Genomic DNA, 23,883 nt, shown 5'->3' with positions numbered 1-23,883 from the left:
ATGATATGTTTTAGTGCTCTGTTCTCTCTCTCAGACACTGAGAGAGTTGCAGAGGAGAAGGAAGGAGACAACTCCACTGGGATTTAGGATGGTGCCCACAGCAGTCATGACTTCCTGTCCCCGTCATTACTGCTCATCATCTTTCCTCATCTCTTCTCATCCTGTTGACCTACAAAAACCGGGAGGGGAGCATTACACAGGGCTCAGAAGTGCCCCAATATCTTCTTAAAGCTGTTCTCTGCTTCCACGTTTTGCAGAAAAGCTCAGGAGAGGAAAAGGACAGAACTTTGTGGATTTTCTGCTATATACAGATTTATCATGATATACAGCAAGTTGACTGAATCGAATGACTTAGTGGCCATATCACAAAGGGAACAAGCTTCTGGAACCTGTCCAAGTTTTTTCAAACTGAAGCTGAATGTAGCTTTCAGAATACATTTTTATTCCTTTTGGGTTTTTATTTTTTTAATATGCAAATCACTCCTGTGTTTTGTCTTAGTTTTACTCCTTCATGGCAATCTCTGGATTTTCAGATGCTGACCTACATCAGAAGATAAAGAACTTGATATAATACGGAAAAAAAGGCCTTTTTAATAGGCTTCTCTTGAGATGCACGCACCGCAGACTGTGAACTCCAGTAACACCCGTGACAAAACAGCTACCCCCTCACCCCCCAGTGTGTTTGGCACCTGCTTCTGCAGCTGCAAGGCAGGATGAGTGCTTTGGGCTGCTGCCTACAAGTCTTTCAGGATGAAGTCTCCCCTATGCCTTCATGGCAATTCTTTCCCTTTCCTGTTTGCCTGATGTAGTTACAGCAGCTGAATTTTCAAACCTGGTGTCTTTTAAATGTGCTAAGATTATGAGGGCATCAAAAAGTACACATTTAGTGTGTCAGGAATTAGGGGGAAGCTCCTGAATATAGGGCATTGTGACTAGCTTTTATATTACGTTAATAGCGTTTGCATTGCAGCAATGCTTGCACAACATTCCAAAAGACCTCTCTCTTGTTACAGCATACATTCAGCCCATTTTAAATTGCAGAACCTTTTCTTTGGGAGTAAACACTTCTTTTTGTGGTCCTAATATGTACAAGAGATTTTTCAAAAGTTCTATTAAAACAGTCAAAATTTACAAACCCCGCAATTTTTTCCAGGACCCAGCACTAAATTACCTTTAAGTGGTTTCCTTTGAAATGCCAAATGTTTCTAAAAATCTAACATGCTCTTTGTATGAAGCCCTTAGAGCACATGTATGTACTGTCCACAATTCACAGTCAGGCTGAATGTCAGCTGCACACTAATTGTGCGTTTTTTAGTCAAAACCTGACTGACTATACAGTGAGGAAACCAATGAACTACATTATAAGTGTATACTTCACCTGCTTTTGGAATCAAGACATAAACCTTTGTCATTCTGGTGGTATTGCTGTCCTGAATCTGTCCTATTTAAAGCATGCATATTTTAGGAAACATTAACGAACAAACATACATATAGACCACAAAAATCAAAGTCTTCATTAGGCTCCAAAAGTAGCCACTGGAATTAAGAGAGGTTTCAGAATCTGATCTCTCAATACAATGACTCTGTATCTGTAGAAAACCCAACTATTTTGAGACATCAAGTCTAAAACTTGAGATGTTTTGTACATGTCAGAACTGAGGCTATTGCTGTCATCCACCTGAAAGGATGCATCTTGGAAAGAGTCACCACATTGAAGGTTACTTCTGCAGTGACTAACTGATCTACCTGATGGGACGTTAAGATGATGCAGACTGGTTTGGGTGTGTAAGGCTTCAACAGTGTTGACACTTTCTTTTGAGATATATACAGTAGACAAGAAATTAAATGTTATTTTACTTTTCCCTATTTCTTTCATTCAACTGTTTCTCTAGTCCCCATTCACCATTTGGAAAAAAAAAAGAAAAAGTGGTGGGGGAATTAAACCCCTTTTGGGTTTTGTTTTGGGGTTTTTTGTTTGCTTATTTATTTGTTTGGGGTTTTTTTCCCCCTAGATCTAGCTTTTAGATTGGGTTAAACATTTTTAGAATAATAGCAGTTAATGACACTCAGATTGTTTGATCTTTAGCTCATTAATAACTGTAATACACCATTCTGGAACCACAGCTTCCCAGCTTTTAATTCCCCTTCTTGCAGAGGCAAAGGAGCTGCCCTTGCTGGCAGAGTGGCATTCCTATGGGACACAAGTGATTAAAAATGTAACTGGCTCCTTGCTGTTTCGCTGTCCTGCTGGAAGAGTTATTTCAGGGGCATTCAAAGGAACGGAGATATAAGCACAGTATCTTTAATGAAGCTTGTTAAATGATAAGCGATTTTCTGCATTGACAAAAGTATAATAGGTTTACTTTTTCATTGTAAATTGAGACGCTCTATTCCTTCCTTGAGCCACAAAGGCCGTGACTCCCCATGCGATACAACTGAAGGAGTGATGATCACCAAAAAGAGAAGCAAGACAGTGAGAAATGAACACCTGGAGGTATGCAAGGTGTGAGAGGAGGGAAGGAGGATTTCCCAAAGTGGGTCACTGACAAAACAGACGCCTTCTCATATTGCAGTTTTGTCCCCTGTCCCACCTGCCATTGCTGTACCTTGCTCCTGGTGACTCTGTTCCTGCAGCGGTGAGGAAGGTCATCGGACATGCTGTGCTCTAACTGGGCGACAGGAATGGCAATTTATTGAAATGTCTGGGGTTTTTTAAGTCAACTGTCAGTTGTGCTTATTTAGTGAAATCAACATCCCTGGCTCTAACTAAGGGAAGAAGCACCCACAGTTCAATAAATAAAATGGAAAGATCTAGAGGCAATTAAAAAGGGATGAGGCTATAAAAATACAGCCAAGGTAAGTAAGGGTGAAAAGACCCAAACATGTCAAATGACCCTTCCTCTCCCCACAAAACAATGGATGAGAAGCATTCAATTGCCAGGACATTTGTGTCACAGTGAACACTAGCAGCATACATCACATGAAATCTAAAGGATCAGCTACTGAGGGAATGAATTTTGTGTTCCTTCTCCTGCACAAAAGGCTACCAGAGGTTCCTGGACTCCAGTTCATGTGGCTTGGCCTGGCTTTTCTGAACAGCCCTAAACAAAAGCACTATAGAAGCATTACCAAATCAAGGAAGTTGAAACTACTATGTTTATGATAACTTCAGTAAAAACCATCCCAAAGTCTAAAGATTCATAATGCATAAGAGAGTTAAATGGGAAAATGAGTAAAATCAGTTTCCCAAATATAAAAGTCAGAAGCAATAACAGTCCTGCAACTGTTCTGTCTCTGGTAACTTGCATTAAAATATATATAAAGTGTTCTGGGAACCGAAGCAATGCTTCAGTTCAATAAATCTAATGCAATTAAAGAGAAAGAATCCTGTTTTTCCCCTGCTTGCAATTTCAAATGAGAGCTTCCTAAAACTTGTGACCATTGCTGGAATCCAATTCAGGACCCTGGCTTATCAAATTCCCAGCTCTGGCACCATGCCTTTGAGGTATTATAAAGTACTGCTCATCACACCAGCTCTGCCTGTAAATGCTCCAGATAACTTTAAAATGCAGACACCCCATTTTGAAACAGGCAAGCGTTCTCTGTGAATCAAAATGGAGTCACTAAACATGTGCAGCCTTCAGCCAGTGCTTCCTTTCTTTCAAGGCAACAAAGGAAAATGCGTTAGCACAAAAATGTCTCCCTGTAAGGCTTTTTTAAACTTGGAAAGCTTGCCGGATAGCACACCTCCACAGAGCCGCAGGTTTCTCAGACCCTGTAGAGCAAGCATCTTATTCTGCAATTCATCCCGGGGCTGAGAAACTGCCAGGCTAATGAGCTCTCCTGCAGCCTTTTCCCCTTCAGGTGCTTCCCTGGAAGCACAATCTTATATCAGACAGCACCATGCCAGATGTAACCCCCCAAACAAACACCAACCCCTCCCTCTCAACGTGGTTTAAGAAAGCCATAGCAGCACAAGCATCTGACTCTGATGAAATCACATACTTTTCCATTCAGACAGTGTGAGTTGAATTAATTCCTCAGCTGCTTTAACATTGAGAGCCATTTCTTGAGAATTCAGTACAGGAACATATTAATCTCTCTGATGGGTGATAATGCAATATATTACTCATAGGAGAGGTAGCACATCAGCCCAGTGATAGTGACCCTGACCAGCAGATGACTGAATGTTTAAGGAGGGAAGGTGCTGCTCTCTTGAAGGCACAGCCTCAACTTTGGCAGGCAGTCCTTCACTCCTGTCCCACTACTAATTTTCCAACGCATTACTTTGTCACTAAGGTATCCAGAAGTGCTCATTGCAAAGGTATGTGACAGCCCCTGATAATACGTGTCTGTGGCAAAGTAATTGATCCCTCTTTGCAGTGGCGACCTTTAATGCTCATAGGCATGGTAGATTATTAGATGGAAGGCACCCTCTGATGGTCTCTACCATAATACATTACGAGACAGCAATGTGTCAACTATCTATCAGTTGCAAAATAATGTCATCACTGAAAAAGGGCTTGGCATCAGGGGCTAGGGGAGGAAGAGAGTTTAATTATATTTGTGGATGAAAAGATGTCCTGAGAGGAGTGGGCGGCCTGATTATTTATTAGCTGTTCAAAAGCAGTCAACACAATTGAAGAAGATCAGGCTCTGAGATACGGTGGTTCACATTGTTGTTACAGACTCTAGCCTTGAAGTCAAGTTCATCCTGAAGAACAAAATTACCTCTACAATATGTGGTTTACTTCTGAAAATGAAAAGGGTAAGAGACTTATTAGTAATGTCATTAGTGGAGGCAGCTGTTTTTAGATATTTGGTATTTCAGGGATGTGAGCTCAGCGTCGTTATTAGAAGTACAGCTTACTATATTTCTCTGCTAACTTTCTAACAGTGAGCAGATGGTTACCCTATTACCAACCATTTGCATTTAACATATTGTAGTGATTTATATACCACATGTCACCAAGCAAAGCAAAAACACTCGATGGCAACTAATTAGTTGAGTGTGAGGATGCATATCTCAATGTATATATCCTTACTGTAATCAAATTTTATCTTTTCGGTTGTTAACAGGTTTAATGTGCAGTTTAACAGAAATACTGATGGCAGTTACATGTGAACCACTATATTCCTCTGTCACTGGGACAGCATCACCATCATTAACATTTGTACCAGTACTCTTGTTACATGCCTGTTTTATGAACGATGGTGCAGGGAGGATACATTGTAACAATCCACTGTGCTTCTCTATCAGTCTTTCTTAAGTGTATTTCAATGTACTTTATAAATCTTAATATATCAGATACTGGCTCATATTACAGGCCAACACACATCTACAGATGGTCTAAGTAGGGATACTGCATGGCAGAGAGGAAAGACACTCTGCATAGCTTTGTTCCCATAAAGACAAAAGTGGATTTAAGTGTGAAAATTAAATGAGTCACAAGGTCCTTCAGCGAGTTTAGAATGAAGAAGCAGACAACTACTGATATCTGCACAAACATCGTAATCAGAGGATAGACTCAAGGTTTCAAACAAAGAGCATAATTTTAGAAAACTGCCTTCCAGCACTGGGATATGGGCATGTGTATGTATGATATGTATTGCAATACCCATAGTATGTCCCAAGGCCTGATCAGCCTTAATCTAGAGCATGGTTATCAGACTCTTCCAAACTTTCTTTGGTTTTAGGCTTATTTTAATAAGTGCTCTGCTTATAAAACCAGAAATGTTAAAATAATCACGTGTGAAGTACAGCTATGTTACTACAGAGTATGGAAGCATTTCCAGCATAAAAGTCATACCAATCATTACTTTCCATTAATTGCTATTTGCTTAGAAGTCTGGATGTGAGAAGTATTGTTGTATGAGAAACCAGATGCTGTTGACGGACAGACTCTAAGGCTCCAACAACTTGGTGTGCTGCAGAATTAAAGGCGGTCTCGTGCAGCAGTGGTAGTATGAGATGAAGTTCTCCAGTTCCTGCTCCCTCGTAATGCTATTAGGATGCCTCTTGCCATTCAGCATCTTCTCATTTCTACCATGTCCCATGAATCTATCCAGGACACACACTATTCTCCTGGAAAGGGCTGCAGCTAATATTATGCTTTCCTGAATGCATCAGCAGCCTGGCTTTCTCTTAGGAATGCTACCTGCAGCATAACCCCTTGTCTCCTTTTCCCTGACTGTATTGCTGCCTGCTAAATTCACAGGACTGCCAGTTCTTTCTGTAGAGATTATATTCTATAAACAGAATTACAACATTGTTGAAAGTTTCCCTGTTGTTCAGCCCAGTTAACAAGAGGTTTCACCTGTGTTTTATGGAGGAGTTTTGCTGCTGACTCACACTACAGCCCCCTGCAATCAAGTAGGGATCATGATGATTTCCTTTGTGCATGGGTCACTAGTACTACTGAGGCCAATTAATCCCAGAGACAGACTCAACAATGAAGGAGAGGAAGGGTTCTCACACACCCCATGTAATGAGACTATTAGACCATGACTAATTCACTTTCCAGTTTTCTGAATAGGTGTCTGGGTTGGGATTGTATCACTGGATTTAGCAGAATTGTCCTACTTTATTTACATCAGCCTTATTATACAAAATGAGAGAGGGTGAAAAGACTGAGCGGTTTGGTTTTTGCTTATTTCTTTTAAGCAGAAGCTGGGACAACCTCCTTACTTCTATCCTACCTTCCTCCTTTCTTTCCTTCCTTCTGTCCTCACTTCCTCTCTATCACTTGTTTTCCCTCACTCCTACATAAAAGCACTTGAATCTCACTGATCTAATACAGGCAACTTCACTGAAATTACTACTGATTTACAGGATGGCATGTGAAACCATTATCAGGTCTGGTCTCTCAATACTTCTCATAACATATAGGGAGTGATACAGAGCATTTACTATAGCGTTGTACTAGAGGGAAATAGGAGGAAAAGCAACAAAATTCTCTCGGTTTCAAGTATTTCCCTAAATCAAAGCTGAATTATGGGTCATTTATTACAACTAACAAAAATGATTAACCAAGAGAATGAAACATCACCTGTGTAAAAAGCACATGGATATATAGGAAAAGCACATGAATATTCTGGGATAATCTACTACCTTCTGGGACACTTCACATGCTGAGGAGTATCCAGGAAAAATCAGTTCCTAAGCACATGCAATTAGGTACTGAGGTTGACAAAACTAAAAGCAGGCAATCTTACCATGATGGTACCCGTGGAAGGGATCGGTGTTAAAATTAAAAAACAACAGAAAAAAAACCCCATCTACAAGTTGATAGTTCCTATTACTTGTGAAATAGTTGGAAATTTTAAAACATTTAACTTGATAAATGTGGTATCACTCCAGCTTTAACTTAATCCTGAAGGACATCCATGTGCCAGGAATCATTTCTATATATGGAAATGTTCAAGGCCAGGTTGGATGAGGCTTTCAGCAATCTTGTCTAGTGGAAGGTGTTGCTGCCCACTGTAGTGGGGTTTAAAGTGGATGAGCTTTGAGATCCCTTCCAACCCAAACTATTTTATAATTCTATGGGATCCAGGAGACCTTTAAGCTTACTTCAGTGTTTGCATTAAATTGAACTCTTCTGAAATAAAAAGCTTAAAGGAAAGTTTCTGCAAGATATTGGAATCACTGAATTTATTCAGGAAGACTCTTTGGAGAGCTTTTCAGCATACAAAGCAATATAGAAAGAAAAATGCTCATTTCTTTCATCAGGAGTTTTATCTTTACTCCTTTAATGTTCAATGGCAAAAAGAATTATACCACAAAAAGGCTTGGTGCCTCTCCTCAGACACCCTGATCCTACACAATACTGAGCTTCTTTGAAAGACAGCTGTGGGAGACCAGTATGGAAATGCTTAACATCTTGCAAAACAGGCCAAGAAGAGATGATCAAATGCTAATGAGCAAAGGTGGTGAGTGAAACCTGGTGATTTAAATTCACTAACTTCAAAAGTATATAGTAGAATTAGAGACCTAGTCAGCTGTCCAGACTTTACTGCTCTGCTCCCCTTCCAGCCACTGTAAGGCTGAGACCACTGAGAGCTGATGGACAGGACTTATGTCAGAAGGATGGAGAGTGTAAGCCAGTATTATTTGAACATGGGTGGGAGTAAATCCCACATAGGACACCTGTAACGAGGAAACCATTGGAGACTGCTCATGTGTAAATAAACACAGTAACTATTTCATTATGTCAGTTCCTCATGATTCTAGATTTGTCTCTACAGAAAACAAAGGGCCATTTTCCTTAGTGACATATTAGAGTAAATATAGTAAAAAAGCTAATTGCACTTGGGAGTTAAAGATAAATTGACATGCTCTTAAATACATAAGTTTCTTTTTCCTTCCTGTTCTCTAATGAGTTCATAATTTAATTGGAGAAACTGCTAGATTCCCCCTAGTGACTAGTGGAAATCTCAGAGGAGAATAAGCAGTTTATGCAAGTGTTCTTGTAAAAAAAAGCATATTCAAGTATGGTAAATAAATACTAGAAACAAGAATGATAGTCAGTTGCCTCTTTAAAAGCTTAAAGCCTACATATCTTCATATTGATGGTCTGTTTTGGAGCTGAACATTAATGAAAACATTTTCTATTATAAATAAAACTAAACTACTTCTATATATTAGTGCTTCCCCAAGGCAAAGTTTTGCTTTCGGTGAATTGCAGAGTGATATTATTACAGCATTGTCAAGTGTATGCCAGAGTAACATACAGATTTAATCTAATTTGTCCATCCATAGAATGGATCTGTAGAATAAGACAGAGGATGAAACCTGGTACAACCCAGCCTTCACACTGTGACTGTCTGCTGAAGGCTGCAGCGTGAGCTCCCAGCTCAGGGCAGCATATCAGCCTTTTTTTAAGAGGAAGGCCACTCACCTACCCCAGCTCCACCACAGCAGGGTCAGGGTCACAGCTGGCAGGAGGAGCAAGCTGACTAAAAAGACAAAAAAGCCCCAGCCCCCTAAGTAGCACATATGCTTTCCTTCAGACTAATTTATTCAGATGCTGAGGTGGATTTAAATTTAGAAGAGATAATGTGAGAGCAAGAAACTGTTAAAACTGAGGATAGTTTCCACTTGCGTACTGTGAGTTAGAGATTTCTATTGCTGCTGGAACTGCAATCTTAGCTGAGACAGGGTCAGAAAACCCTGGGGCTTAAATAGAGAAGCTTCAAGGCAAGAAAGGTATAAAAATAAATTTCAAAGGGTTTAATAACATTGTGCAGAGGCTGGATATTCTGAAGTTAGAAGGAAACTGGTGGCTCTTAGATCAAAACCTAATCACCTCAAAACAATAAGCTCCTTTGTTTTAGCCAGCTAGTTATTCTGTCACTGGAGAAATTAAAAAAAATGCTAGTTTTTTCACTAGCATCCCAAATTACAGTTAATTTACAGTGTATAAATGTACACATCACTGACAATATAACAGTTAAAGCAAAAATATTTTGGAATAAACATGGTTAAACCTTTAGCAACCTGATCCAAAATCTGCTAGGAACCTTTTGCTTGACTTCAAATAATCATTATCAGCATTCTAGTGAAATTCTCTTAAAAAAAAAAAAATAAATTAAAAAAGGGACCTGTACCTCACAGCTTACTGCCAGGACTGTCTTTCACATGGAATCAAAAACAGGCAGAGCCTGCAGACAGTCCAGGCAACAAAGTGAAAGAAACCTTCTCCAGGTTACCACACAAGACACCCTCTGATTCTCTGCAGCAAGGCGAGACGAGGGGAACAATGTCTGCTCTTTCTTAGTTTCCCTTCCCAGAAGACTTTATTTATGCATTCGTCAACCTTTCTAGCCATTAGGACCATCTTGCTTCAGCAGTTAATTAACACAAGTGCCATAATTTAATACAGTTAATGCTACTTTATGCCCTTTAATGTACCTTCCATTAGTGATATTATTGTAGTATTACCCTGTAAATTAAAATGAGATCAAGACTAAGAGAGGCTCTCTTTAATTAAGGTACTGGCACACTACATCGTCCATTATTCACTAGAAAAAAAAATCACCCTGATTTAGTGAGGCAGACCATCAGTAAGTCAGAATTCGTTCATGTGGATTATTAGGTTTCTTGAATAATGTGAACACAGTGGGGTTGCTGAAATTGCTAACAGCCACATTTCCTTTTTTTCATCACCTTAATAAATATACAATGGAAGTGGTAAATTTAAGATGAATAAACAGGTAGTAATAGAGGAGGTAGAGCATTCATTGAGAGTACACAGGTTTTCACCTCTAATGCAACATACATCAGGCTTATTTCACACCAAAATGTAAAGCAATGACAAAACAAACCCCATATTAAGTGGGCAAATCTCCTATCTATAATTCATTGTGAAGTACTCTACAAGTTCTACAGGCAGCTGAGAGCGGCCTCACAGTCACAGGCCGTGGTCGTCGTGGGGGATTTTAACTTCCCTGATGTTTGCTGGAAGGACTACTCTGCAACCCAGCCGCAGTCCAGGAGGTTCCTCCAGTGTATGGATGATAACTTCCTCATGCAAATGGTGGATGAGCCAACCAGGAGAGGTGTGCTGCTGGATCTCATCCTCACTAACAAGGAGGGTCTGGTTGAAGGAGTGAAGGTTGAGGGCTGCCTTGGTTGCAGCGACCACGAGATGGTAGAATTCAGGATCTTGTGTGGTAGGGTCAGTAGAATAGCAAGTAGAATCGCAACCCTGGACTTTAGCAGGGCAAACTTTGGCCTCTTCAAGCGATTGCTAGGGGAAATCCCATGGGCTAGGCTGCTTGAAGGGAAAGGGGCCCAAGATAGTTGGTTGACGTTCAAGGACTGCTTTTTCCGAGCTCAAGATCGGAGCATCCCGACACGTAGGAAGTCAAGGAAGAGGGTCAGGAGACCTGCGTGGCTAAATAGGGAATTGCTCGGTATGCTCAAGTGGAAGAGGAGAGTTTACAGGTCATGGAAGGAAGGGCTGGCCACTTGGGAAGAATATAAGGCTGCTGCTAGAGGATGTAGGAAAGCTGCTAGGATGACTAAGGCCTCCTTGGAATTAAAGCTGGCGAGAGGGGTCAAGGACATCAGAAAGAGCTTTTTCAAATACATGGCAGATAAAACTAACACCAGAGGCAATGTAGGCCCGCTGATGAACGGGACGGGTGCCCTGGTGACAGAAGATACAGAGATGGCAGAGTTACTGAATGCCTTCTTTGTCTCTGTCTACTCTGCCGGAGGCAGTCCTGAAGAGCCCTGTACCGCTGAGACCTCGGATGAAGATAGGTCAACGGAGCGGTCTGCCTTAGTCAATGAGGAATGGGTTAAAGACCAGTTGAGCAATCTGGATATCCATAAATCCATGGGTCCAGATGGGCTGCACCCGGGGGTGCTGAGGGAACTGGCTGAGGTCATTGCTAGACCGCTCTCCATCATCTTTACCAAGTCTTGGGAAACGGGAGAGGTGCCTGAGGACTGGAGGAAAGCAAATGTCACTCCTGTCTTCAAAAAGGGCAAGAAGGAGGACCCGGGTAACTATAGACCGGTTAGCCTCACCTCCATTCCTGGGAAAGTGATGGAACACCTTATCCTTGGTGCCATCTTAAGGCATATCAAGGATAAGAGGGTTATGAGGGGCAGTCAACATGGCTTCACCAAGGGGAAGTCGTGCTTGACCAATCTCGTAGCCTTTTATGAGGAAATAACACGGTGGATGGATGATGGTAGAGCGGTGGATGTGGTCTACCTTGACTTCAGCAAAGCGTTTGACACAGTCTCCCACAGCATCCTTGCGGCTAAATTGAGGAAGTGTGGTCTGGATGATCGGGTAGTGAGGTGGACTGTGAACTGGCTGAAGGAGAGAAGCCAGAGAGTTGTAGTCTATGGGGCGGAGTCTAGTTGGAGGCCTGTATCTAGTGGAGTGCCTCAAGGGTCGGTACTGGGACCAGTATTATTTAATATATTCATCAACGATTTAGATGAGGGAATTGAGTGTACTATCAGCAAGTTTGCTGATGACACTAAGCTGGGAGGGGTGGCCGACACGCCAGAAGGCTGTGCTGCCATCCAGAGAGACCTGGACAGGCTGGAGAGCTGGGCGGGGAATAACTTGATGAAATATAACAAGGGAAAGTGTAGAGTCCTGCATCTGGGCAGGAACAACCCCAGGTTCCAGTATAGGCTGGGGAACGACCTGTTAGAGAGCAGTGTAGGGGAGAGGGACCTGGGGGTCCTGGTGGACGACAGGGTGACCATGAGCCAACACTGTGCCCTTGTGGCCAAGAAGGCCAATGGCATCCTGGGTTGTATTAGAAGGGGGGTGGTTAGTAGGTCGAGAGAGGTCCTCCTTCCCCTCTACTCTGCCCTGGTGAGACCTCATCTGGAATATTGTGTCCAGTTCTGGGCCCCTCAGTTTAAAAAGGACAGGGACCTGCTGGAGAGAGTCCAGCGCAGGGCAACTAAGATGATTAAGGGAGTGGAGCATCTCCCTTATGAGGAAAGACTGAGGGAGCTGGGTCTCTATAGTTTGGAGAAGAGGAGATTGAGGGGTGACCTTATTAGTGTATATAAATATATAAAGGGGGAGTGTCACGAGGATGGAGCCAGGCTCTTCTCAGTGGCAAACAATGAAAGGACAAGGGGTAATGGGTACAAATTGGAGCACAAGAGGTTCCACTTAAACCTGAGAAGAAACTTCTTCTCAGTGAGGGTGACGGAACACTGGAACAGGCTGCCCAGGGAGGTTGTGGAATCTCCTTCTTTGGAGACATTCAAAACCCGCCTGGACACGTTCCTGTGTAACCTTATCTAGGTGTTCCTGCTCCGGCAGGGGGATTGGACTAGATGATCTTTTGAGGTCCCTTCCAATCTCTAACATACTGTGATACTGTGGTACTGACCACCCTAGCATCCTGTATATTAAACATGGCGGCTTTAAGACAGATGTCTTTCATTGTCATTAATCTTTAAAATACAGCATGAAACAAATAACATTTTACGCTGCCTTTAGAAATAAGTTATTATGAGCTTTGGTATTTTTAACTATATTTAACCTACAGATTATTTTTTTTCAGTAAAAGGACTACCTTCAGTATGTGTCTGCTAGCATCACCCATCTACCACATGTCAAGCTCCTGGGTAATGTCCCTTTGTATCCTGTGCTAATAGAATAATCTAGTCTAGCTTTCTACCTGGATACAAATATCTAGGTCTCAAAGCCCAGAATATGAAACACCACAGCAAGGAAAAAAAAATATATATTTTCACTTAACATTCAAAATATAATGCTAATGGAGTGCTATACGGTTTCCAGTAGGAGATTAAAAATACCTAAAACTGGGTGACAGTGTGACTTCTGCAAGTTACGTTTGGTTTGACTAAACAAGGACTGTGTACTGCAACCCCACAGCTACTTAGCGGCAAGCAAGTTTGTAAAGTGTTTAACAAGGAGGAGTGCCTACCTATTGAAGGAAAGGCCACCGAATCCCTAAAGAGCTGTTCTCATTAGCAGAAGAGTGGTAAGAATTTACATGAATCTAATGTAGTGAGGCACTATTACACAGCAGATATTTCTTTTAAAGCATGTGACCAATTACTGCAGCATTTAGACAACAAGCATCTGCATCAGATAACTGCTCTGTACAGTCATGCTTCACTTCTGTGATTTTTCACAAGATTGGCATGCCCCAGATGTGCTTGGAACGTTTCTGTTTCTCATTTGCATGCAATGCACTCTTTTTTAATCCTCCAGATGTTTTATTTGATAAAGTATTGATAGTCTAATTGAAGTAAAACTAAGTTCCAAACGGGCTTTTGGATGGGGAGCAGCTTTTTGTTAAGGAGTGAGGACCTTCAGAGCCTGAGCTTTGATATGATGCCTCTGTAGAGCTAACCTGTGTGGAGCACAGTGGAGAAATGATACGCATTAAGCACAACATATTTGTTGTTTTTGTTATATATATTTGGCTAATCTTACCAAACTATTTAAAACAGTACCTTAAGCTGTCCATGATCCACTCAGCCTTGTCAAGAGGCTTCTGGAAAATAATTTACCATGTAACTAATGAGGGTTACAATAAGAATTCTTAAACTAGCAACATTCGTCTTCCAGTTTCACATGTTCAACTACTGACTCTGTATCTATCCCTATGTATTTGGTGTGGACACAGAAGACTGCAACTACGTACTATGTAAACCTATGGTCCTAACAAATGTTTCTGATACCGTATAAAAATATATCGCCACTGCAAAAGCACTTATGCATTCAAATCTGTATATGGCATATATTCTTCCTTTATATAAAACTCATATTTTATATAAAAATTATTTATTTAAATATAATTATTCCTTTCTATATTGAAAAATAATATTTTTCAATGATTACATCACAGTAATTTGATTACATTTTGATTTTATGTATTAGTTTTTGCAATATGGAAATGCTTATGAACATGAAAGGCTTGTAAAAAAGAAGCAGAAAATGGCAAACTTACTACAGCAGTAATAAAAATATAGTCATCATTGTTTCATATAATCACTGTCTCTATTCTTTTTTGCACTCAGTCCTGTGTCTGCAAAAAAATGCCCTGATCTTCCAACATACGTTAGCTTTTCTGTTCATTTTGGTACTTAGCTTCTCTCTCAAAAAAAAAAAAAAAGAAAAAAAGAGATGGGTTTAGAAAGGAAGATTTGAACTCTCTATAGAAGAAACAGAGGAGAAGGAAAAAGTACATTAGAGAGGTGAGTGAATTGCTAATAAAGAAGGTCCCATTTATATCTTTAGAAAAAATTGGCATCCCAGATACACATAAAGGGTATCACACTCTTGCCTGAGGTCATTAGTCAGTTGCTAGTTTGAGTGTGGAAGAAAATTTCCCAATAGGAATGTCTATGCACAGTTATTATTTCTGGGACTATGGCACCTGATACCAGCCACTGCTTGCCCTAGAGGGACTGTTTGTCTCAAACCCAGCTGAGTAATCATCTTTGTTAGGTTCAAATGAGTCTCTATAAAACAGTGTTGTATTCTGTAGTGGGTTTTGGGTTTTTTTGTTTGTTTGTTTTGTTTGTTTTTGGTTTGTTTCTCTTATTTATTTTATTCTTCATTTTACTTCAGCTTCACTGTATTTCAGAACTAATTTAAGTGAAAGTAATGGACTGTAATCTCTGCTGCCTTCCTTGTTCACAGGCAGTTCTTAGTCAGACCTAGTGGGAAGGGTCTGCGGAAGAGCTGCATTATCAATCACGGCTTACATTAAAGGCCTGAAAAAGTCGAATGATAAAACAGAATCTCTCTTTTCAGTTAACTACCATCAGATCAGGCTCAAACTATATAAAAGCAGAGAGTGTCCTGCTGCCAGGGTAAATTGCTGAGCCTACATAAGAAACTGTTAATACCATCCTGCTCGTGAGAGCTAGGGCTCAAGATCCCAGGCTAGTGCCAGTGAACACCCGGGACTTTGTGCCTCTGAGTCAGAAACTTCTATCATGAAAAGTAAAGGACTTCAACTGAGCCATATTTCCAATGAGCATATCTTGGCAGCAAATGTCATGTTTGGGAAATAAAGGGTTTTGAATAACCCCTAAAAGCAAACACATGTGCCTGTTTCTAAAAGTATATATTCTCTTACCTTCCGTATACTCTTATGTCTGAAATTGCATAAAAGTAGCGTGCCAGGTGTTGCTCATCTACATATATTTCTCCAGTTGCTGGCCTGAGCAGTCTTATTCTCAGATCTGTGATGGTAAAGAAATCTCTTAACTTCTTGGTTGTGTCAAGCTGGCCATAAAGAGAAGCCATATTATGAAGCCGAGGTCCAGCAAAAAAAGCAAATCTATCTTTGATTTCAAAGTGGATTATTTTACTATTTGTCATGTACCCAGTAGAGTATTCTTCTGTGCAAATGATTTCTAGGACCGTGTGCTGTGATAAATCCCTCACTGATTTTGGATCCATGTGGAAAGCATCTAAGCAGTCTGTGGCATAATATTGGTAGGGCTGCCATGTTCGTCCATAGTCAAGTGATTTCTCCAGGATCATTTGGTCTGGACGGCCAGATTCAAAAGTGATAACTATGTTATCTGTAAGCTCAATGGTTTTGTTCCAGGAGAGCGTAATATTCACATGAAGAGGCTTTGGATAATCCTTCCAAGTTGTGGACTGCCAAAATGTGGAGGGATGTCTTCCCTCGAGATCGAACATCAGTTCTGGAGGATGAGCCAGTTCTTGGGTACTTGCATCACATTCATTATTGCACATGTACGGATTCCCCTGGAAAAGAGCAAAGTAGTGTTATGAGAGGCACAGTATAGGTGGCTGTGATATATAAAGATGTTGCTTGTCTGGCACATGAGAACTGCTGCTTTTTCTCCAGGACTGAAACCAAGAAAAAAAAAAACAAATGTTTGCAAAGAATACCTCTATGTTAGCTATATTTACCCTGGCTGTTTTACCTGTTAATGTACAAACACACACATGTACAGTACCTTTGCTTCTGTAACATAAACGTTTTTCTTAGTATGTTTTAGAGAAAGAAAACAGTTTATCTACCCTGAATGACTTGGACCAGCGATTGAGTCACAGAAGGCTGAGCAAGTCTCTAACAGCTCAATAACTCCAACTCTTCCTAGAAAGATGTAGCAGCCAAAGAGAATTTACGTTTTAAAACAAATATGTTCCTCAAGAGCTCCGCTCACACAAGAAGTAATATTTAGGGCAAGCGTTTTGAGGTAAGCAGTGCAGCCTGTACATATTCAGTATGAACCACTACCTACTACACCTTCTAGTTTTCTTTCACTTGGGTGCGAAATTTATCATGCTTAACTGTGCTTCCAGTTTAGCACTGGCTTGCCTTAAAACGTTTATACTTGCTACCAAAAGCCATTAAGGAAACAGCACTCTGCCAGCTCTGGGGCTTGATTCAGACATCTGCCATCTTATTACAGGGTAGCAAAGTACTTCAGGAAAGACTTTTCACGAGGCACTAGCTCCAGGACAAGATAAACCAGCACTTGATTAGGTGGGAGATGTCAGCAACTCTAGCTGGAATGCTGCCGAGGTGGCTAGAGCTCTAAACTGGGGGTTGAGTTAAAAACAGCAACAAAAAAGCTTGCCAATAGTGCACAGCTTTTACTGCTGCTTGTCCTCTGCAGCAAAGTGAGAGTGAATTATTCTCTTCCTGACCTTTTGATACATTAACTTGCATACTACGATCTTGGGCTTCTTCACAAAGGCTATTTTGTCTGCAGATTGGGGATATCTGAAGCAGTTGCCAAGATATCAGGTCCCACAGGCTGCACTGAATCACATTTTTCCAATTCTGCCTTTCAAGAGTACGTTGATATCTTGCTTCTTATTAATTCTATGTTTCTTTCAGAAAGCAGCTGCTGCTCTGTATCATTTCCTCCACCTTACACACAGATTGTCAAAGAAACCATGTGTCTTTTGACTGATGGTCGGCACTGCTGGGGGAAAAGATGCACATACCTATACCTAGCAGTCCTCAATAGAGGCATAAGTGTAGCTGTTGTTATTAATAAGTGTAGTTGTCATTAATCAGAGTTCACCTCACATAGCCTGAAAACAGAACAAGCCCTGATATAATAATCAACCTTTTCTTTTCCTTTCTTATAATTACAGTTATGTTTCTCTCCATCTCAAAGGCCCAGGGCAATGAAGCAATTCAATGCTATCCAGTGTGAGAAACGGGTTTCAAATATGAGTTTCCACCTTGGCTGCTCTTCTGCTCCTTGACATACTCCCATGAAACACAAGTAAAGGGACTTCTGCGCTCACTTTGAGCTTCCCACTAGCAACTTCCTCTTACATAGGCAGCGAAATACTATTTTCTTTCTCTCTTTTCCATTAATACAGATGAATGTTAAAACTGACGATTCACTGGGACTCAAAGTTAAAGAAAAAAACTACAAGATGACAAAAAGGGTTATTTGGGAAGCAGCACACTGCTTGTTACACTGACAGCTTCAAAACATACAGCTGTAACTGGAAATATTCTGCAAAACATATCTATAATAATTCCCTGTTATAGCTCTGATTTCAAGCTCATGGTTACAATTTCTATGTCTTCCTTTTGAATAAAACAGTGAAAATCAAAAAATAAGTCAAGCAGAATAAAGTAAACACCATATTTTTTTATTATTTAAGCTCCATTTAATGTACTAGACACAAATGCCAGAATTTACTAACTTAGTTAAGCCTTTTCTTTTCCTTAGGGAAAATATAGCTATTGTGAAATCTCTAAGGTACCAGACCCTTTGACTATCTGTAAATATCAGTTTTGCAGAAAATGCTCATAATTTCATAAATCACACCTTTCTGTGGTTTACTAGAAAAATCTGGTCACTTCTGTACCTGTCACCATGAAGCTGCTTGTGCACTTATAATGTATATACTTCTGTTATTGCTTTGGTAAAAGCAACTTCACTGGGAGGTCATGGTTATAGAACCCAGCAAATAAATGTTTCTGGGTAGCCAGACAGGTGCATTAAGCACTGCTGAGGGATGGCCTTGGTTTCCTGCTTCACAAGCAATCACTGAGTCTGTTGTGATTCTTCATGTTAAAAACTAAAGCTGTTCTGATCCGCCAGTCCCTGGTGCTGGAGGAGGCATGTTTTATGGCTTCCAGTGAGTAACCTGGATTGTGTGGGATATACTGTTTCTTTTTGTATATGAGTTGATTTCTTTAGCTCCTTTTTTCTTTTATCTTTTCCTTTTTAGAAAAAGCTGAGGTGCCAATATAATCAGAAAATGCTGGGAAGCAGGGCTTTATCAAAACACAAGCTAGTGTGAATGCAGACAGATCATAAGAACTAGTGGTAAGAAGATACCTGAAAGAATGGTGCTGTGAATGCTAAAAATCAGCCTTAGTTTGCTACTGAACGGTAGCCTACATCTCTGTGCTCACAAAGCTTTTTGGGACAGATAAGGCTATTCCAGTTAATGGCAGAGCATAGTGAGAAATGGATCAGAGTCACAGTGCTGTCCCTGCACCAGAAATTCTTATCAGCAGTAATATCAGTGGCATAACCTATCACAGGAACCCTGGGGTAAGGATGTCATCAAAAATGAAAATGGTAAGAAAAACCTTCAGGCATATCCTTCCCAGTAAATGGAATTATTCTTTTAATTTTATAGCACAAAATTCTCTCTTAAGAGGTGAGTTGTTTGATGACACCAAAATAATCTGTAGGGTGTTCAGTATTCTAGTGAGGAGATTAGGACAAAAAAAAAAATCTAAGCTGATATAAGCCAATAAAATAAATGTCCTGAATTCTGACACAGCGAAATGATGAGCTTAGGTGAGTTCCCCTCTGCCTACTGACATGAGAGTCCCTGATGTGATTCTGAAATATTTAACGTGGTTATTGTGTCAGAGGCTTGGAGTCAGATTCTAGTTTGTGGGGTTTTTTTTTCTACCAGCAACTTAGCTTTAAACTGCCTATGTTTCACCTTAAATGTAATTTGCATGTTAAGTCATACCTATATGACCAAAACAGTGTAAAGGTGTCTTACCCTACACAAATATCCCTTAGTACATATCAGTATGAAAACAATTAAATTTGGGATTAGTTACGTATTTTAGTGTCTTGATCTCTGTGATAATCCTCTTTAAGATCTCTACCTTGGTAAAATGAATACAGCAAAGGAAACTTTCCCCAGTTCGTGAAAACTAAGCCCATTCCATGTTGGGCACATCTACAGGACTGGAGGTTTAGCAGTTGCAAGTAATTTTGTGACCAGCAGGCAGCCTTAAATAGCTCTTCATTTAAGCCTTCCAAGCAGCAGGTCTTCAGCTGGACAAGGTGGAAAATATGTATAACTTTTCAAGACAATATTTAAGCCGTTAGGAGATTTCTAAATAATTAAACACTAATAAATACTTCTAAACATTTACTGCCAATTAGTGTAAGAGGTAACTGAACCTTTCCTAACACCATGAGCATCTAAAAGAAACCCACTATTTTCCTGTGCAGTAATTGCAGACTGATATTAAATAGCTCATTGCAGGGAGGCAAATTAAGTTGCTATTTATTCTGTTTTAGGCTGCTCATGGAATTAAGAATATTACCAAAACTAGTGACATAGTAAAAAAAGTTTTGGCTTTACAAAGGGGTACCCATTTTACATGCATGGTGAGGGCATGTGGCTGTATCGCACTGTTTGATCATGCTAAGGCCCAGCTGTAAAAAGCGAGCTATCTGGGAAGCTGCTGACTAGGGCTGACTGGTCCCAGTAGGGTTTCCTCTTAATTAGCTGGATTTAGTTTGTTTTAGCACACAGTGATATCTGTTTGTGCCAGCCAGCTTGAACTTTTATAGTGGTGTCTGAGGTGTTCTGCAAGTATCCCTGTCTGGGGTGGGGTGCTGGGGCTGGCCTTGATCCCGGTGGGCAGGAGCATGTCTTACCACATGCACCTTCAGGACTGGCCTGGTGAATGGGTGGAAGGATGGGACAGTGACCCTAGAATGAGGATTTTCGTTTAAAACAGGGGTTCAGCAGTAGTATGAATGTCATGGGACCCAGCAGCAGTGCTGCAGCTGCTGTTAAAGGGTTAAAATCTGAGTGCTGCCACTCAGGTGAAACCTGTCCATCCAGAGAGCTCCTCAGTGGCATCTAGACAGCCTTAGGGCTTGAAAGAAGCTGTTGCTTCTTTCAATCTGCTTCCAGTCCACACTAACACCTCATGGACATTTTTAGTCAGGAACATATAGAGGCTTAAACCTTCTGCAGCGTGAACATTGGAAACTGTATGGCAGATTACATGCTGTAATAGACACCTGCCTGAATCCCTACAGAGAATTATAACTTGCATTTTCAAACTGGTGAAGGCTGCTGAGGTCAAGCAGGCCAAGATTTTAAGAAGCAGCAAAATAAATTTTCAAGAAGTGAGTCACAGCAACTGATTTTTATACTGCTGCCTCAAGGTAGTTAGCTCGGATGCAGAAGACAAGAAATAAATACAGCCTGTCTCGCATTTGGAGTGAGGTGGTGCAGTAAATTACTGCATTCAAGTTACACTTTTGGAAATAATGAAGTATTTCTGTTTTCCTTTCCAAAGATCCTTACAAGCAGTTCACTTGGTACAGTGCTGTACATCGTACGAATTAGACAGTAGTAGCTAATAGCAGCAATTGCCCTAATGCTTACATTTTGCATGTGGTTTCTAACCAGGAATTTCTTGCTTACCATGACAGCCAGTTATGAACCCATTAACTGGGAGATACTGCTCATTTAGCCATTGTCATACTAAGGCTAAACAGTCAGAGTGGTGGAGCATTGGCAAGGCACAGAGTCTGTCGCATGATAATGGATCCTATCAAAGTCACTACATCCATTAGCTGCTTTGACAGCATCTCGGTCAGTGTCTGCAGAACTGTGATGAAGACAGGGATGGCTGTAGACAAGAACATTTTACCATCAGCTATGTTTCATCGCTGCAGTGACAGCACTTAAAGTGATTTAAGTTAAGAAAGAAAAAGTGCTAAAATCTCAGCAGAAGATTTGATGCTCTTTCACAAAGCTCCCAAGTGAGAGGCATCTGGATGGCCAGAGAAGTACTTTGAACTGTGAGCCGCAGGCTGAACAATATACATTATCCAAAACCAGCAAAAAGAAAATAAAAGCATGTTTAAATCAGTGACTTCTGGGGAGACATAAAAAGATTAAACCAGGGAGGATCCGACTAGCCAAAAATAAATAATAAAGCTTAACAACTTTATGCACTTGGAGCTTGAAAGTACATCACAGCTTATGGCCCCGATCCTGAGACAAAATTGGTGCAAGCGGGCCCTTAAAATCCAGATTTTAAAAAGATACTTAAATATTTAAAGATCTGGCACTTTGCCTTGTGGAACATAGACCTAGCTAATTAATCTTCAGACAATACCTCTGTAAGATATGGGATCCCATCCCAAATTTACATATAGATGCAGAATTAGAGAGAAATGCTTTTGAATGATGAGCCCTGTAATCCCTAATTACATTGTACTATTTCTTCCAAAGCGTTTTGGTAGATCATGTGAAGACATTTTTGGCTCTTAGAGTAGCTCTCAGATGATGAGGGCCTCTTTCCAATACTACGAACTGAAAATGTATAATAGGAAAACAATTTCTTATTTGCAGCACTAAAGGTATTGGTGCATTTGGCAAAGGCACTTAACTCCTAGCAGAACATTCTCTTTTCAGTTATGTTAGTTACTTTTTGGAAATGCTTTTCAATTTACTTTATGAGGCAAACGGAGTTTTGTTTACTCTGAAATATTTCTACGCAGTTTTTCTGGGGAAAGACAACGCATTCCTAGTTGGTAATTTTATGCTTCTAAGGCTACCTTTGATTTGGCAACCTTGCTGATGTTAGTCTGACCGCTTGTTCCTTCTGGCATAACAGTTGTGGTCTGGATGATCGGGTAGTGAGGTGGACTGTGAACTGGCTGAAGGAGAGAAGCCAGAGAGTTGTAGTCTATGGGGCGGAGTCTAGTTGGAGGCCTGTATCTAGTGGAGTGCCTCAAGGGTCGGTACTGGGACCAGTATTATTTAATATATCATAACATTTGATAGGAATTGAGGACATCAGCAAGTTTGCTGATGACACTAACTGGGAGGGTGGCCGACACGCCAGAAGGCTGTGCTGCCATCCAGAGGACCTGGACAGGCTGGAGAGCTGGGCGGGGAATAACTTATGAAAATAACAAGGGAAAGTGTAGAGTCCTGCATCTGGGCAGAACAACCCCAGGTTCCAGATAGGCTGGGGAACGACCTGTTAGAGAGCAGTGTAGGGGAGAGGGACCTGGGGGTCCTGTGGACGACAGGGTGACCATGACCCAACACTGTGCCCTTGTGGCCAAGAAGGCCAATGGCATCCTGGGTTGTATTAGAAGGGGGGTGGTTAGTAGGTCGAGAGAGGTCCTCCTTCCCCTCTACTCTGCCCTGGTGAGACCCATCTGGAATATGTGTCCAGTTCTGGGCCCCTCAGTTAAAAAGGACAGGGACCTGCTGGAGAGAGTCCAGGCAGGGCAACTAAGATGATTAAGGGAGTGGAGCATCTCCCTTATGAGGAAAGACTGAGGGAGCTGGGTCTCTATAGTTTGGAGAAGAGGAGATTAGGGGTGACCTTATTAGTGTATAAAATATATAAAGGGGATGTCACGAGGATGGAGCCAGGCTCTTCTCAGTGGCAAACAATGAAAGGACAAGGGGTAATGGGTACAAACTGGAGCACAAGAGGTTCCACTTAAACCTGAGAAGAAACTTCTTCTCAGTGAGGGTGACGGAACACTGGAACAGGCTGCCCAGGGAGGTTGTGGAATCTCCTTCTTTGGAGACATTCAAAACCCGCCTGGACACGTTCCTGTGTAACCTTATCTAGGTGTTCCTGCTCCGGCAGGGGGATTGGACTAGATGATCTTTTGAGGTCCCTTCCAATCTCTAACATACTGTGATACTGTGATACTGTGATCTATGGGCACTGACCCAAATGTGGTTTTGTTATTTCAGAAACTCAATATTGGTGTTTTCCTCTTGTATCAGCAGGTATCTGGCAATATAATCACTTTCCTACTTATAGCTTTTGCAACATCAGGAGGTGCATAACATTGGGACCCCATCGTGCTCAGCTCTGGCTGAACAATATGTCAAATGTTCCAAGAAAACCTGTTTCTTTATACACTGGATGCATATGTAGGTTTGAGAAACTGAAATCCCAGGGAACACAGCATCCCTTTTTCTTGCATATTGCCACTTATCCTGGGGAAGCCAGCCCAGCCATGACAGCACTCCTTGGACAAGACAACAGAGGGTATCAATCTCCAATATCATGCTCAGCTCACATCAGTATGTTTTTGTCTGAGTCACTTTTTCAGTGGCTCTACTTTTCTAGCATCCT

The 23,883-nt window shown here is 41.1% G+C and overlaps 1 protein-coding gene across 8 annotated transcripts in view; it reads right to left on the bottom strand.

Moving 5' to 3' along the window:
• NTNG1 (netrin G1) overlaps positions 1 to 23,883 on the bottom strand; it is a 175,437-nt gene that overhangs the window by 91,586 nt on the left and 59,968 nt on the right. For all 8 annotated transcript variants that reach the window (XM_061345978.1, XM_061345975.1, XM_061345969.1 and 5 more), the window contains exon 3: positions 15,613 to 16,253. In XM_061345978.1, coding sequence (XP_061201962.1) covers positions 15,613 to 16,253 — 641 coding nt within the window. The remainder of the gene's footprint in view (positions 1 to 15,612; positions 16,254 to 23,883) is intronic.

This window comes from Neopsephotus bourkii, unplaced genomic scaffold (assembly GCF_033783945.1).
Source record: "Neopsephotus bourkii isolate Nb327-2 ecotype Australia unplaced genomic scaffold, CSIRO-AGI_Nbou_v1 NB_250, whole genome shotgun sequence".
Lineage (NCBI taxonomy): Eukaryota > Metazoa > Chordata > Aves > Psittaciformes > Psittacidae > Neopsephotus > Neopsephotus bourkii.
The sequence above is the reverse complement of the archived record's forward strand: the minus strand, read 5'-3'. Positions and strand labels throughout refer to the sequence as shown.